Genomic DNA, 17,192 nt, shown 5'->3' with positions numbered 1-17,192 from the left:
GCTTTTAGTGTTTACTTTTTTGACATTACTTTAATCTTTTGCCATAGTTGCACATGTCTACTGGCTAATAAATGTGATGTATCTGTTGAGTTTCAAGCAATTTCAAGCATGCTAAGAGTCCCAAAAGCATCAAAAAAGAATGTTAAAGTTTGTTTCGTTGCCACGGCAACAGTATCAAAGATATCAAAAATTCATTCACAGGTCTACATCTGCCGTGTATTTACATTATACAGATGAAGTTTGAAGCAAATCGGTTAAAAATAAGAGAGTGATTTCAAAGCATTTTGAAAGTGACACACTTCCTGCTGCCAGTTGGTGGCGCTATAACTTTGACTCACAATAGTCACATCCATGTGATCGGTCTCTTACAGCGAAAACACTGCTGAAGTTTCATCAAGATCAGTTAATGTATGCTGAAGTTATAACACACATCCTGTTTCATGTTTCTCGCCATGATTTCGTTTCCTCGCCACGGCCAAACCGTTCGAGGTATCAAAAATCCTGTGGCACTTTTTCATCCTTAATGTCTTGACTTCACGCTGATCGAGTTTCGTCGAATTTGGTTCAGTGCTCTAGGAGCAATAATTTAAATTCCATTGCATGTGTTTTAAACACAACCCTAAATAGCCAACTTCCTGTTGGGCTGGGGTAAAAAGTAAGAGTGTGAAGTATATATGAAACGATGAGATCTATATGTGTACCAAGTTTCATATTATTACATGCAAGTGTGTTTGATTTATGGACCAAATTTTCAGACCAAGTTTATTGACCAAGTTAATCTGATTAATAAACTAATTATATAAAACTATTGTCAATTCACTACAATTAAACTAGTTATATGCCTTTACTTATAAAAAATAAAAATAAAAACTTATTTAAAAAATACCAGGCTTGAGAAATGTATTTTCTTTATGCAGGTCATACACACAGCAGTGAAATGGTTAAGCCCCCTCCCCCTGCACACACACACACACACACAGACAGCCAGCCAGTCAGTCAGCCAGCCAGCCAAAGACACAGAGACACAGACACATGTAGGCTCAGAGTGGCCATATTCAAACAAAAATATCTGACTTTCTGTGGGTCCTAGCTAATAAGTGTCAATTAGAAAGTTGTCCGGCTCGAGGAGTACAATATACATACCAATTTTTGTAACTCTAGTTAAAACTAACAACCCCACTTTTGTCAAAAGGTGGCGCTACTGAGCCCTCACCACGCCCGTTTCTGAAACTTTGCACATGTCTACTGGCTAATAAATGTGATGTGTCTGTCGAGTTTCATGCAATTTGAAGCATGCTAAGGGTCTCAAAAGCATCCTAAAAGCATCCTAAAAGAAGGGTAAAGTTTGATGCGTCGCCACGGCAACAGTTTCAAAGATATCAAGAATCCATTCACAGGTCTACATCTGCCGTATGTTTACATTATACATATGAAGTTTGAAGCAAATCGGGTAAAAATAAAAGGGTGATATCAAAGCATTTTGAAAGTGACACACTTCCTGCTGCCAGTTGGTGGCGCTATAACTTTGACTCACAATAGTCACATCCATGTGATCGTCCTCTTACAGCGAACACACTGCTGAAGTTTCATCAAGATCAGTTAATGTATGCTGAAGTTATAACACACTTCCTGTTTCACGTTTCTCGCCATGATTTCGTTTCCTCGCCACGGACAAACCGTTCGAGATATAAAAAATCCCCTCGCAAACTTTCATCCTCAATGTCTTGACTTCACGCTGACCGAGTTTCGTCGAATTTGGATCAAAGCTCTAGGAGGAGTATATGACATTCCATTGCGAGCGTTTTACAAACAAACCTCAATAGCCGACTTCCTGTTGGGCTGGGGTAAAAAGTAAGAGTGTGAGGTATAGATGAAACGATGAGATCAACATGTGTACCGAGTTTCATATTATTACATACAAGCGTGTTTGAGTTATGGACCAAGTGTTCGGACCCCGTTCCAGGGGGCGCTGACGAGCCGCCCTACCACGCCCGGGTACCAGCTTCAGCCCGGCTCTGATGGCCGCGGGTTCTGACCCGTGTGCAAAGTTTCAAGAGTTTTCGAGCACGTTAAGGGCCCCAAAAGTGCCCAAAAGGTAGTAAAATAATAATTATTATAATAATAATAATAGTAAAGAAAAATAATCCCAAGGAAAACAATAGGGCCTTCGCCCTTTCAGGGCTTGGGCCCTAACTAAAGAATAAATATAGCTGCGAGCAGCGATGGCGGGCCCAAGCCGGTGGCACCGCAACCCCGGTTCCTTTAGTTACCTAAATGCACCCGGGTGGCGGTGCCGAAGGCTTTGGCCCTTTTATGATTAAATGTTAAAACGGCTTGCCATACTCTGTCATTTCGACTAGTCACAATTATGTTACAGATATCTTAAATGATAATACAAACTATCCAAAATGTAATTACGAATAGACAGAAAGACGTTGTTGATATCTACAATGTTAATTCCGGACAGGCAAACTTAGCTTTTAAATGTTAAAAGGGCTTGCCATACAGGGACGTAGGCTCAGAGAGAGGCTCACCATATTCAAACCAAAATATCTGACTTCCTCTTGGTCCGAGCTAATGACTATGTATTAGAAAGTTGTCCGGCTTGAGGAGTACAATGTATATAGCGATTTTTGTAACTGTAGATAAAACTAACAACCCCACTTTTGTCAAAAGGTGGTGCTATTTAGTCCTTGCACTATGCCCGTTTCTGAAACTTTGCACATGTCTACTGGCTAATAAATGTGATGTATCTGTTGAGTTTCAAGCAATTTCAATTTCAATTTCAATTTGACTGTTGAAAAGAAGTGCGCCGATTAGATACTCAGGATCGGTATCGGCTCTGACACTGCCATCTTTGACGAGGCTGATTCAAATTCTATATTGTGCATATATACTATTCTATGTTAGGCACAAAGGCACAAAAACTTTCTAAAGTACCATAAAGTTTTTGTGTACTGTATTATTAGTGTTCTGAAGCTATTATGTGATATAGAAATTAATATTTAAGTCATTAAATTCAAGAACACAAACTTTTCCCTCTCTGCGCCTGTCAGTCATTCTCCATTCAGCATTCAAACAGCACGTCACATTCGGTTACAGTCAATGATGAAACGATCTTCAAGATGATTGAATGTTAATCCTATTATACTGGATCTTTAAGATAAAGGTCTAAAGGTCTATATTTTCGAATGAAGAAACTTTTTCTTGCTGGACTTTATTGCTGTAACTTAACCGTGTTACTTTCTACCAGGTGTCGGACGCTTTCGGTTAGATCACAACACTAGAGTCAGAGCACTATAATTGTTCTTCACGCACACAGTAACTGAAATTTAAAACCTTTAAAAGAAAAGGCTCAATAAACTATTGCATAGATAGATAATGTATAATACACTGTTCATAAATATGTATTTCCTTTGTGCTTTGAACTTTTCAATACGGACTCACTGCGCTGTAACTTCATGTGGCTTCAAGCACATCATTCTCCGCTCGGGATGCACATAAGTGCTTTGTGCTGCACCGTATTGGAGCCGTAATATCATAATGCAGTGATGTAATGACAGATTATTAATTGCCTTTCAATTATATGTTGCTGCGTCATTAAACATCTGTCCTATGCATTTCAAACATTTATAGCAGCCATGGCTATATTTTTTTATGATTTTTGTTATCTTGTTTTTCATGAATGTATTTTTCAAAAATAAGAGCAATGTGTATTATCTATTATTAATATGGTTTATAATAGCATTTTTGTCATAGATTATGACAAAGTAATCATATGATCCACCAGCGAGGAACCAGCAGAACAGAGTGAACATTCTTTCTGTTTAGTTCAATCCTACTTAATAGGAATTTATTTAAAATGCTCGCTCTACTCCACACCATTAATGTCTTGTGCGGACATCCGTATTTCGACTTTCGGTTTTAAGTAAGCGATTTAAAAGCTTCCAAGTCCCAGCGGAGTCACACGTTGATTAACCGGTGGGAATATACACAATAGGCCTACCTGATATTGAACACAAGAGGGCAGTATAGCACTACGTATGACTCAGATTATTATTTTTTTATGAATTTTACAACAATTCTGGCTGTTTTTGAACGTAAACATAATTCTTAAATGAAAAAAAGGAAAAATTGGGGAAGTTATAATATTTGTATAATTTAATTTAGAAACAAATGATGTATAATTACATTTTTAGAAGATATGAGGCTTTTAGTGTTTACTTTTTTGACATTACTTTAATCTTTTGCCATAGTTGCACATGTCTACTGGCTAATAAATGTGATGTATCTGTTGAGTTTCAAGCAATTTCAAGCATGCTAAGAGTCCCAAAAGCATCAAAAAAAATGTTAAAGTTTGATTCGTTGCCACGGCAACAGTATCAAAGATATCAAAAATTCATTCACAGGTCTACATCTGCCGTGTATTTACATTATACAGATGAAGTTTGAAGCAAATTGGTTAAAAATAAGAGAGTGGTTTCAAAGCATTTTAAAAGTGACACACTTCCTGCTGCCAGTTGGTGGCGCTATAATTTTGACTCACAATAGTCACATCCATGTGATCGGTCTCTTACAGCGAAAACACTGCTGAAGTTTCATCAAGATCAGTTAATGTATGCTGAAGTTATAACACACATCCTGTTTCATGTTTCTCGCCATAATTTCGTTTCCTCGCCACGGCCAAACCGTTCGAGATATAAAAAATCCCTTGGCACCTTTTCATCCTTAATGTCTTGACTTCACGCTGATCGAGTTTTGTCGAATTTGGTTCAGTGCTCTAGGAGCAATACTTTAAATTCCATTGCAAGTGTTTTAAACACAACCCTAAATAGCCGTCTTCCTGTTGGGCTGGGGTAAAAAGTAAGAGTGTGAAGTAGGCTATATATGAAACGATGAGATCTATATGTGTACCAAGTTTCATATTATTACATGCAAGTGTGTTTGATTTATGGACCAAATTTTCAGACCAAGTTTATTGACCAAGTTAATCTGATTAATAAACTAATTATATAAAACTATTGTCAATGCACTACAATTAAACTAGTTATATGTCTTTACTTATAAAAAATAAAAATAAAAACTTATTTAAAAAATACCAGGCTTGAGAAATGTATTTTCTTTATGCAGGTCATACACACAGCAGTGAAATGGTTAAGCCCCCTCCCCCTGCACACACACACACACACACACACACAGACAGCCAGCCAGCCAGCCAGCCAAAGACACAGAGACACAGAGACATGTAGGCTCAGAGTGGCCATATTCAAACAAAAATATCTGACTTTCTGTGGGTCCTAGCTAATAAGTGTCAATTAGAAAGTTGTCCGGCTCGAGGAGTACAATATACATACCAATTTTTGTAACTCTAGTTAAAACTAACCACCCCACTTTTGTCAAAAGGTGGCGCTACTGAGCCCTCACCACGCCCGTTTCTGCAACTTTGCACATGTCTACTGGCTAATAAATGTGATGTGTCTGTCGAGTTTCATGCAATTTGAAGCATGCTAAGGGTCTCAAAAGCATCCTAAAAGCATCCTAAAAGAAGGGTAAAGTTTGATGCGTTGCCACGGCAACAGTATCAAAGATATCAAGAATCCATTCACAGGTCTACATCTGCCGTATGTTTACATTATACAGATGAAGTTTGAAGCAAATCGGGTAAAAATAAAAGGGTGATTTCAAAGCATTTTGAAAGTGACACACTTCCTGCTGCCAGTTGGTGGCGCTATAACTTTTACTCACAATAGTCACATCCATGTGATCGTCCTCTTACAGCGAGCACACTGCTGAAGTTTCATCAAGATCAGTTAATGTATGCTGAAGTTATAACACACTTCCTGTTTCACGTTTCTCGCCATGATTTCGTTTCCTCGCCACGGACAAACCGTTCGAGATATCAAAAATCCCCTCGCAAACTTTCATCCTCAATGTCTTGACTTCACGCTGACCGAGTTTCGTCGAATGTGGATCAAAGCTCTAGGAGGAGTATTTCAAATACCATTGCGAGCGTTTTACAAACAAACCTCAATAGCCGACTTCCTGTTGGGCTGGGGTAAAAAGTAAGAGCGCGAGGTATAGATGAAACGATGAGATCAACATGTGTACCGAGTTTCATATTATTACATGCAAGCGTGTTTGAGTTATGGACCGAGTGTTCGGACCCCGTTCCAGGGGGCGCTGACGAGCCCCCCTGCCACGCCCAGGTACCAGCTTCAGCCCGGCTCTGATGGCCGCGGGTTCTGACCCGTGTGCAAAGTTTCAAGAGTTTTCGAGCACGTTAAGGGCCCCAAAAGTGCCCAAAAGGTAGTAAAATAATAATAATACTAAAGAAGAATAATAATCCCAAGGAAAACAATAGGGCCTTCGCCCTTTCAGGGCTTGGGCCCTAATAATCCCAAGGAAAACAATAGGGCCTTCGCCCTTTCAGGGCTTGGGCCCTAATAATTCATCTGCACTAAGGATGCCCTCGACTAAAGATTTTTCTAGTCATCAACTAGTAGGCCTGGTTTCACTAACAGGGCTTAGACTAGGCCAAGATTAGGCCTTAGTTCATTAGGGCATTTAAGTAACTTTTAGAAATTTAATCTAGAAAGAAAGCATAACTGGTGCGCAGCTTCAGACAAAATATTTGAACTGACATATTTTAAGATATGTTAGCGCAAGTTGCTTTCAGTTCAAATGGCTTAAACATGCAATTTAGTCTAAGACTAACTTAAACCTTGTCTGTGAAACTGGGGCGTAGTCTTTAATTTAAGCAAATAGTTGACTAATAATTAATAAACCATAATAATGAGCCTTTAATAGCCTATAATTGTCAGGGTTCTCCTCTGACAGTTCTGTCAGTCTTGTCTTTGTTTAATGTGTCTTTGATTGTGTTGAGCTTGAACACATGGCTCAGTCTTTGATTGTGTTGGCCATCTTCTTCTGTGTTCCTGCCTCCTTGTTTCCAATTACCATGCCTTCTTGTTCGGTCATTGTCAGTGTGCTCACCCTTCTCAGCTCCTCGTTTGAGATACTGGAGAGCATTGGTCGTTGCACTTGGGGTTCCTGCCTGGTATCCTCTGGTCTGGCCTACCGTCATCTTGAGCTACTGTATAGCTACAGTGGTAGCTCTTCCTGCTTACCTGTCATCGTGCCCCATTTCCTGCCTAGTGTTTGGACTGTTATCACCTCCTCTTCATCACTATCTTGTCTAGTCTGCTGCTTTGTCAATAAACCCTGAACACTCATTCTGCATTTCAGTCTTCCCTCAGAGATCCGTGACAATAATTTATCGTGACAATTTAATTTATTTAAAAATCACCAAAACCAATGGCAAAAATAATGATTATGATGATGGGGATGGTGATGGCGCAGAGATAAGACACATGCCTTTGGTGTGAGAGACCCGGGTTCGAATCCACTGTGAGACACCAATGTGTCCCTGAACAAGACAGTTAACCCCTAGTTGCTCCAGAGGTGTGCGACCTTTGACATATATAGCAATTGTAAGTTGCTTTGGATAAAAGCGTCAACTAAATGAATAAAAGAATGTAAAATAAAATAAATGAATATGTCGTGAAAAAAAGAGCAAGGAGACAGGCTAATAATTAATTCATAAACTAGTGTTTACTGTGTTTTCAGTTGACTCGTCACCTCCGCAGTAGTGCACAAACGTATGCATGTGGATTACATAATCTGAGAATATTTTTTCCCAGTTGAGTTGGCTCATTTCAAAGTAGACATATAAATATAAATATATATATTTATAGATTTCAAGCTTTCTATAAAAATATATATCTCATGTCTGTGATGCAAATACACTGAGTTTCTTTCTATTTTTTGACACGCTCAAGTTCACAGGGACTGAGACAGTAGACACTGCATCCTGTTTGTTTTCATTATTTTATAAAAGCACAGCGTTTTGTTTTTATTTTGAGCTCGCACACATAAAAAAAGCCCCTATACAGTTTTGAATGATGTACTGATCTTACCTGTATGACCAAAAATGAAAGAGTATCTTAAGTTAAATGCAAGTGATCACACCGGCACCTCCAACTGTCATGCAGCACGCTACTACTAAACTTCCACACTCCAAACAAACATATATGCACCAAATAATATCACACATTTTTCTATGTTAGCATTTGAGTGAGCTGTAATATAAAGCTGTGAATACTTAATGTGATAAGACATATTTCAGTGATTTATAGGTGAGCATTTGGATTTCCTGCCCAACTGTAATTACAACAAGGACTAGCCAATAATGATCTATCTGTTGTGGCCTGCGTGACTTGCCACTTCCAGTTCAGAGTTTTTTTTCTTCTGCGACTTACCAACTAATACAATTTTGATCAACTAAGCCTCTTCTTGTTAACTACTAGCAGCCCTAATCTGTACATTATAATTATTATTATTATTTTCATCATGTCTCACCTCAGTGTTTTGAGTGAACACTTCTGATCCTGTAGTAGATCATCGAGCTCCTTCACTCCTGATTGTCCAGGATCATTTCCTGTGAGATCCAGCTCTATCAGGTGTGAAGGGTTTGATCTCAGAGCTGAAGCCAGAGCTTTATAACCTTCTTCTGTGATACTGCAGTCTGAGAGTCTAGAGGAAACCATTGAATAAAGTCTTCTAAGTCAAACAATTAACTAATTCAATATATACAAGATTTTTTTTCAGGATTTTCATATTCATAATTCTCAGTACTTAAAAAGCCACATATATGTCAATATTTGTTTATGTATTTACTTTTTTGTTTCTGTAAGTGACATCACTGACTTAAGATTTCTGCCCATGTTTAAATTCAAACCTGAGTATCTGCAGTGTACACGGTGAATTTCCCAGTAGAGTGGAGATTTCTGTTACTCCAGAGTTGCCAAATTTATTCTCACTCAGATCCAGCTCTATCAGGTTTGAAGGGTTTGAATTAAAGGCTGAAGTCAGAGCAGCACAACCTTCTGCTGTAATACTGCTGCAGTTAAACCTGTAGAAGACAGAACAAAACAAAAATAAAAATGCTGTATATATGTATACAATTATCTAGGCGATTGCACTTTATTTCGATAGTCCACTTTAGACATCCTACTGACTAGAAGTAACTTTTAAACTACACGTCAACTAACTCTAATGAGAGTATTAGTAGGCTGTAGTAGAGTGTCAGTAGACTGGTAGGTTATGGTTGGGTGTTAGGGTTCGGGTTCGGGTTAGGAGAATAAATTGACTTGTAGTTGCCAAGTTACTTTTAGTCAGTAGAGTGTCTGTTGGGGACCAACAAAAAGTGTTAGCAGATATTAAGCAGACAGTCTACTAATACTCTAATGACAGTTAATTGACCTGTAACTGCAAAATTACTTACTGTATAGTTATTAGAATGTCTAAAGTGGAATATCGAAATAATATGTTACCATACAGGCTGGTAGATTTAGTAATCGCTACTTTTATCCACGAATATGAGAATTGAATTATAAGATATTTTTTAAAATAACTTACTTCAGCTTTTTCAGTTGACACTGTTCATTCTTGAACAGCGCAGAGAAGATGTTCAATCCTGAGTCTCTCAGTTCAGTCCCACTCAGCTTCAGCTCTCTCAGATTTGACGGGTTTGAATTTAAAGCTTCAGTCAGAACACGACAATCCTCATCTGTGATTTCGCTGATATTGAGACTAAATATAGAGAAAACATAGTTTCTAAACATTTACATAGAGTTGACAACTACTGGTGATGGTGATGATGACATTGCAAAATATACATAACACAATGAGAAAGTTCACAATTATGATAAAAAAAATTTTATTGCAATGATAATACAACTTACGTCAGTGTGTTGAGTTTACAGTGTTTATCCTGCAGAACAGCAGCAAGTTTCTTCAATCCTAAAGGTTCACATTTACTCAGATTCAGTTCTCTCAGGAGTAACAGATTTTCACCCAGAACTCTGTTCATAAACTGACAGGCTTCATAAGCAGCAGAACTTAAAAACCTGGAGAAGAGAAAATAATGCAGGATTCAATTAAATTATTAACTAAACATTTATAAAAAATTTCATCTGATTGCAATTGAAAACAGTGTCAAATGTTTTCTTCAATTTACTTTGCAATGGATTGTATTAACAGGATCGAAGGGTGGACGATATGGCAAAAATATTATATCACGATTTTTTTTTTTTTTTTTTTTTAGGAAAATCACGATTTTTTATCACAATTCTTTTTCAAGTTTGTTTTACTATTTTGCAAGTGAATGTTCATTACAGCCAAACTAATGTCCCTATGTTTAACACAAAGCCTTAGGTAACAAAAGAAAAAAGAAAGGCATACATTTAGGCCAGTGGCAAAGATAAAAATCTTTGTCACTGTTTTCTTTGTTGTTAAAAAATAAGACAAGATGAACATTACACAAATTAATATTCAAATTAAATAAACAGTGCTTTATTTTTTCAGATACAGTAGGTGTATTTAACAGTAGCATTGAAGAAAGTAATTAAATGAACAAATATGAAATTAAAACACTACATTGACTTCACTGAATAAAATATTGATTCTTATTAAAGCTACTATTAAAGTTCTCAGTCAGTGAGTGATTTTCTCATTGTGTTTCTTTGTTTTATTAACACTAAAGGGATAGTTCCCTCAAAAATGAAAATTGTCTTAATTTACTCTCTCAAGATGTTTTAAACCCGAATAAGTTTCTTTCTTGTTGAAAATAAAAATTATTTTGAATAATGTGGGTAACCGAACAGTTGCTGGTCTCCAGTGTATAGTTTTTTTTTCTCTCCTGGAAGTTAATGGGGGACCAGCAAATTTTTGGTTACCCACATTAAAAAAAATCTTTTGTGTTCAGCACAAGAAAGAAATTAATACAGGTTTGGAACAACATTAGTGTGAGTAAATAATGACAGATTTTTTTATTTTTTTTTGTGAACTATCCCTTTAAGTACAAGTGGCAGTACTTTTTACTACTGTCGCTTTTAGACCAGCACGCGATGCGTTTAATATAGATGCATATTACACCAGATATTCTCTCAAATGTTTGCTTTCACTTTAGACATAGCCTGTTTATGTAAACATTGTGTGTATTTAACAGTATTAGTATAATAAGACACGAAAGATAACTTAGTCCAGTATTCAGGCGCTTTTTGACAGGCTTCTAGTGCCTGTGAGCGTCGGGGGTATGCCCTCAGGAAAGCACACGTCAGAACAGCGCATCAGCGCATTAACGGATTGAGAGGGGAAAAAAATGGATTTCGGCGTGACATTTCTTGCATGAGATTGATGCTGATGTGAGTGTCACGCCACATGCTTGAGAGTTGGCAACCCTGTTATATGAAACAAGTTTGCCACTAATATGTTTATAAGCAACTAAAAAAAAAAAAAAATCACAAATGTCAGGGCATGAAAAAACATCTCAAGGGCCCCCAAAACATGTTGGACCCCATAGGGTTAAGTGTCTATTTTTTTTTGTGTATACTCACAATAAAAACAAAGTGTTCTGCTTTTTGTCAAATAAAGAAAAATAAACATGATGCACGTTTTGCCTTCTTTCTGTCAGTGAAGTTCATTCTGAAACATGTCCGAAAAATGAACTGTAACTCTTGTCACAGAGACACGAAAGATTTCGCTTTATGAAGCTGAAATTATCGTCTTTTAAATGAAGTAATTTATATAAAAAACAACTATTCTCAGTTGATGTAATCTGTATGAAAAGAGAGAGAGTCTTTTTCCTTTCACCTAATTATAGCGTATGACATGTTAATGTGACCCCGCCCACTGAGAGCGTGCACTATTCAAACACTAATGTGTCACGGTTTATAAATTCATTGATTCCTTCTTGTCTCGTGTTTCTGTTGTTATCTGTGTGGGTGTGTGTGGGCGTTACCACTCCGTTCTGCTGATCAGCATATGCTGATCAGCGCGCCAGCTGACAATCATCCACTCACCACATCTGGAAACCACACAGAGACATGTTCCTTTTACGTCATGGACTCACCACTTGCACCCATTGTTCTCGGACACCCTTGGTTAATTAAACACAACCCCAAGATCGACTGGCTTAAGAAATCTGTGTTAGAATGGAGTGGTAGATGCCATGAGTCCTGTCTTGTGTCGGCCTGTTCGTCTGTTTCTGTCTCTGTGTTTCAGGAGGAGGCAGTGGATTTATCTAACGTGCCCGCGGAGTACCTGGACCTGAAGGAAGTGTTCAGTAAGTCTCGTGCTGCTTCTCTACCTCCTCATCGTCCCTATGACTGTGCGATAGATTTATTGTCAGGTAAGTCTCCGCCTAAAGGCAAGTTATATTCACTTCTTCTCCTGCGGGGGCGGGGTTCTTTTTCGTGGGGAAGAAGGACGGGTCTCTACGACCTTGCATTGATTACCGAGGGTTGAACAACATCACGGTGAAGAATACCTATCCTTTACCGTTGATGACTTCAGCCTTCGAGAGGTTGCAGGGAGCGTCTATCTTCACAAAATTGGATCTACGTAATGCTTATCATTTGGTCCGCATTAGAAAGGGGGATGAATGGAAGACTGCTTTTAACACCCCTAGGGGGCACTTTGAATACTTGGTTATGCCTTTCGGGCTGTCCAACTCCCCAGCAGTCTTCCAGGCTCTCGTCAATGACGTGCTGCGAGATATGGTTGATCAGTTCATTTATGTCTACCTGGATGACATATTGATATTTTCATCTTCTCTCCAGGAACACGTGCAGCACGTCAGGCGAGTGCTTCAGAGGTTGCTAGAGAATGGGCTTTTTGTCAAGGCGGAGAAATGCGTTTTTCATGCACAGTCTGTTCCATTTCTAGGATACATTGTGTCGTCTGAGGGAATTCGCATGGATCCCGAGAAGGTTAAGGCTGTGGTGGATTGGCCAATCCCAGATTCCCGTAAGGCCCTACAGAGGTTTCTGGGATTCGCCAATTTTTACCGGCGTTTTATTCGTAATTTCAGCCAACTGGCCTCGCCTCTGATCGCCTTGACCTCCCCCAGAACTGCGTTCAGGTGGTCAGACGCTGCTGAGGCAGCGTTTGCCAAACTGAAGGACCGCTTTGTTTCGGCCCCCATCCTGATTACCCCTGATCTATCACGTCAGTTCGTGGTGGAGGTCGACGCTTCAGAGGTGGGGGTAGGAGCGGTGATTTCTCAGCATTCTCCCACAGACGACAGAGTTCATCCTTGCGCGTTTTTTCCCCATCGTTTATCCCCTGCTGAACGCAATTATGATATTGGTAACAGGGAGTTGCTGGCAGTCAAGTTAGCCTTGGAGGAATGGCGCCACTGGTTGGAGGGGTCAGGGGTACCCTTTATCGTCTGGACTGACCATAAGAATTTGGAATATATCAGAACTGCCAAAAGATTGAACTCTAGGCAGGCTCAGTGGGCACTTTTTTTCGGACGTTTTGACTTTACTCTCTCGTACCGCCCGGGTTCCAAGAACATCAAACCCGATTCTTTATCGCGCATTTTTGATCGATCCGAACGCCCGTCTACTCCCGAGTGCATTTTACCGGAGAATCTATTCATCTCCACACTCGTATGGGAGGTCGAATCGAAGGTCAAGACGGCCTTAGAAGGGGTAATGCCTCCGCCCGCCTGCCCACTGAACCGTTTATTTGTGCCAGAGGAATTAAGGTCTGACGTTATCCAGTGGGGTCATTGTTCCAACGTGGCTTGCCATCCAGGAGTTAATCGTACTAGTTTTTTAGTCAAGCTACGATTCTGGTGGCCACGTATGGCTCGTGACATCCACAGTTTTGTTTTGGCTTGCTCGGTTTGTGCCACTGGTAAGACTTCTAATCGACCCCCAGATGGGTTACTTCAACCACTGCCGGTTCTTTCGAGACCCTGGTCCCATATCGCTCTAGATTTTATCACTGCCCTCCCGCCCTCTCAGGGTAACACGGTGGTTTTAACCGTGGTGGACCGATTCTCGAAGGCAACTCACTTTATTCCCTCACCCAAATTACCCTCAGCTAAGGAGACAGCGTTGATAGTCGTAGATCACGTCTTTCGTATTCATGGCCTCCCGACAGACGTGGTCTCCGACAGAGGACCCCAGTTTGTGTCCAAATTTTGGCAAGAGTTTTGTAGATTACTGGGAGCGACTGTTAGTCTGTCCTCAGGGTTTCATCCCCAGAGCAATGGTCAAACCGAGAGAGCCAACCAAGATCTGGAAAGGGTGTTACGATGTTTGGTCTCCAAGAATCCTTCCTCTTGGAGCCAGCAACTGTCCATGGTGGAGTACGCCCACAATACGTTACTAGTATCAGCTACGGGCCTGTCTCCGTTTGAGTGTAGCTTAGGATACCAGCCACCTATTTTTCCCAGTCTGGAATCCAAAGTCGCGGTCCCTTCCGCCCACGCCTTTGTCCAGAGGTGTCACCGCACCTGGACTAGAGCCCGTGAGACTCTACTCCGGGTGGGGGAACGCACCAAGGCCAAGGCTGATCGCCACCGGTCAAAGCCTCCCGTATACGTCGTGGGTCAAAAAGTGTGGCTTTCTACCAAGAACATTCCTCTCCGCTCCGTTTCTAATAAACTTGCTCCCAAATTTATTGGCCCGTTTGCTGTCACCAAGATCATTAGTCCGGTGACAGTCCGACTCATAGAAGGGGAACCATCTTATTTGGTAAATCGTATTCTGGACTCGAGGCGGAGGGGACGCGGATTCCAGTACTTGGTGGACTGGGAAGGTTACGGTCCGGAGGAGAGAAGTTGGGTACCGGCTAGAGACATCCTGGATCATTCCCTTATTGATGATTACAATCGACAGGTAAGGGAGACTGAGAACGCCAGGAGGCGTTCTTAGGAGAAGGGGTACTGTCACGGTTTATAAATTCATTGATTCCTTCTTGTCTCGTGTTTCTGTTGTTATCTGTGTGGGTGTGTGTGTGAGTGGGCATTACCACTCCGTTCTGCTGATCAGCATATGCTGATCAGCGCGCCAGCTGACAATCATCCACTCACCAGCTGCAGCTCATTCAATCTCCTATATATACTCACAGTTTTCTCCTCTCATTGTCAGATCGTTGTATGAAGTCCTTCGTGTGTGTGTGTTTGGTCCCTTCCTGTCGGCGTGTCAGCTCGTGTCTTGTTCTTGTTCCCTGGGATTATCACTGCCGTGGATCACATCACCTCACCTGGATCTTCAATTCACTTCACCTCAAGACTCATCACCGGACCCCTGACCATCTTGTCCCTGCGCTACCAGTCTTGTGTTTTGTGTCTTCTGACCGTGGACTGAGTATTAAACATTCTCTCACTTGCATTACTGCTTCTGTGGTTCTTGCCGTTACATAATGATGAGGCAAGCCATGAAAACGCCCACATCAGCTGGATAAAACATCCAGTTTAATAAAACTGCACCTCTTTGAAATATTTTACCTCATCTTGCTGCGCTGTGAGGCGCATTTCGAGGAGCACGGATTCAGCTGATGTAGTAAGTAATTTATTCTTAAGAGCTTTGTTCTAATCGCGTTACTAAACAGTATCTGTAAACTGCACAAAGACTGCTTAAATATGAAATGCGTGTCTGTGTGTGAATGAATGAATGAATGAATGAATGAATGAATTAATTAATTAATTAATGGCACAGCACACGTGCGTCTGGATATTTTTTTTTTTTTTGGCGTATAAATGGCACAAGGAATAACATTCGTGGTATATTCTGGGAAGGTGGAGTAGCCAAACTATCATGTGTCCCTTTTGTTTTGAGATTTCTTATTGTTTTATATGTTTGTTATTTAATCACCTCTATCTTTATGTTTTATAGTGCAATCAATAAATGATTTGTACATTTTGAAAAAGCATTTCCATTCTATTTTTTTTGTTTGGTGTGTGTGCATATATCAGGGTTTATACTAGGGCTGCACGTTTTCAAGTTTTTCATTAACCGTTAACCGAGGCCCTTATCGGTTAATACTCGGTTAACAATGTGCGCGCCGCAACCTCAAGATACAGAGTTAATTTTTAACACCTTTAATAACTGGTTGGACCCCATTTGAAACTAAATTAATTTATAGAAATAAAACGCAGTGGTAAGTTCAGAGCAGTTAAAGTAGGCGCGTTTCCATCACCCTTCAAACTGAAATTGCCAATTGAAAATACGCACATTGGCCACACGTCCATTTCGCAAAAACTCTGTGTCCGCAAATAATAATAATAATCATCATTATTGTAACATTTTATTAGGCTGTATATGTAGAAGACGCTTTTATCCAAAAAAGGAACAAAGCACAAATAAACACAATATTTTGACGCATATTAAGTGTGTGTGCTTAATGTGGAGGCTGCGAGACGCCCATGCGAACACTTGCAGTTTCCTTTCAGTGGAAACAACTTAAAATACTCTTTCATTTCTAGTCATACAGAAAATAATAATACATTATTCGCAAATACATTTATTTGCGTAAACTCACAATAACAAGAAAACGTTGTGCTTTAACAAACAGGCGCGCTTCATGATCTCTCCGTGAACTGAAGCGCGAGAACTGAAACAGCCACCGCATTCAAATTTGTTCGTTTTAAATTGGACATTTAAAGCTCTACAGTGGTTAGACTAAAGCTTTAAATGTCCAATTTAAAACGAACAAATTTGAATCGAGCCAATATCTTCTGACTATGTAATTATGTAGCCTAATTATGTATTTCTCTCTAAAGGTGCATCCGGGGATGGAGATTTGTTTTTAGCAGAAACTGATTTATAAAACAATAGTTTATTAATAAACAATTAATGCCTCGTTATTTTATATTATTTTATTATCAGACACATTTATTATATCTTATAAATCATCTATAAATCCCCTTTCTGTAGGCTGTGGTTACAGCTCTTCTCATTCAGCACTGCGGGGGAAATATCATTTCCAGGTTCTAATTTGGCCTCAGAAAACCAGTAAAATATTTTTTTTTCCATATTCATTTGTCAAATATTTTAAATGTTTAAAGAGGCAAAAAAATCAAACAAATATCTGAAAATTCGTCGATATATAGCCTATATATTTTTGCGCAACATTTGACGTAGTCCTACAGTTCAAATGAACATTTTGGTGTTCAACTCTGCGTTTTACAAAATACAACCGTTCATTTTTCGTTTTGCAATTAGGCCTACGGATTAAATAAGGGGAAACGAATGAACACAAAAGTACACTGACCGTTTAGACATAATACGAGACAGAGTTCTTTTTAAAAATCATAAAAGATACAAGGAACAGCC

General features: G+C 39.5%; 1 protein-coding gene across 1 annotated transcript in view; it reads right to left on the bottom strand.

The window, feature by feature from the left end:
* LOC120487651 (uncharacterized) overlaps window positions 1–17,192 on the bottom strand; it is a 150,252-nt gene that overhangs the window by 92,911 nt on the left and 40,149 nt on the right. Inside the window, exons 33-36 of the mRNA XM_089116627.1 lie at window positions 9,804–9,968; window positions 9,478–9,651; window positions 8,798–8,971; window positions 8,419–8,592 (exon numbers count right to left, since the gene is read on the bottom strand). Of these exons, the coding sequence (XP_088972753.1) occupies window positions 8,419–8,592; window positions 8,798–8,971; window positions 9,478–9,651; window positions 9,804–9,968 (687 nt within the window). The remainder of the gene's footprint in view (window positions 1–8,418; window positions 8,593–8,797; window positions 8,972–9,477; window positions 9,652–9,803; window positions 9,969–17,192) is intronic.

This window comes from Pimephales promelas, chromosome 10 (genome assembly GCF_988280905.1).
Source record: "Pimephales promelas chromosome 10, fPimPro1.hap1.1, whole genome shotgun sequence".
NCBI classification, from domain to species: domain Eukaryota; kingdom Metazoa; phylum Chordata; class Actinopteri; order Cypriniformes; family Leuciscidae; genus Pimephales; species Pimephales promelas.
The sequence above is the reverse complement of the archived record's forward strand: the minus strand, read 5'-3'. Positions and strand labels throughout refer to the sequence as shown.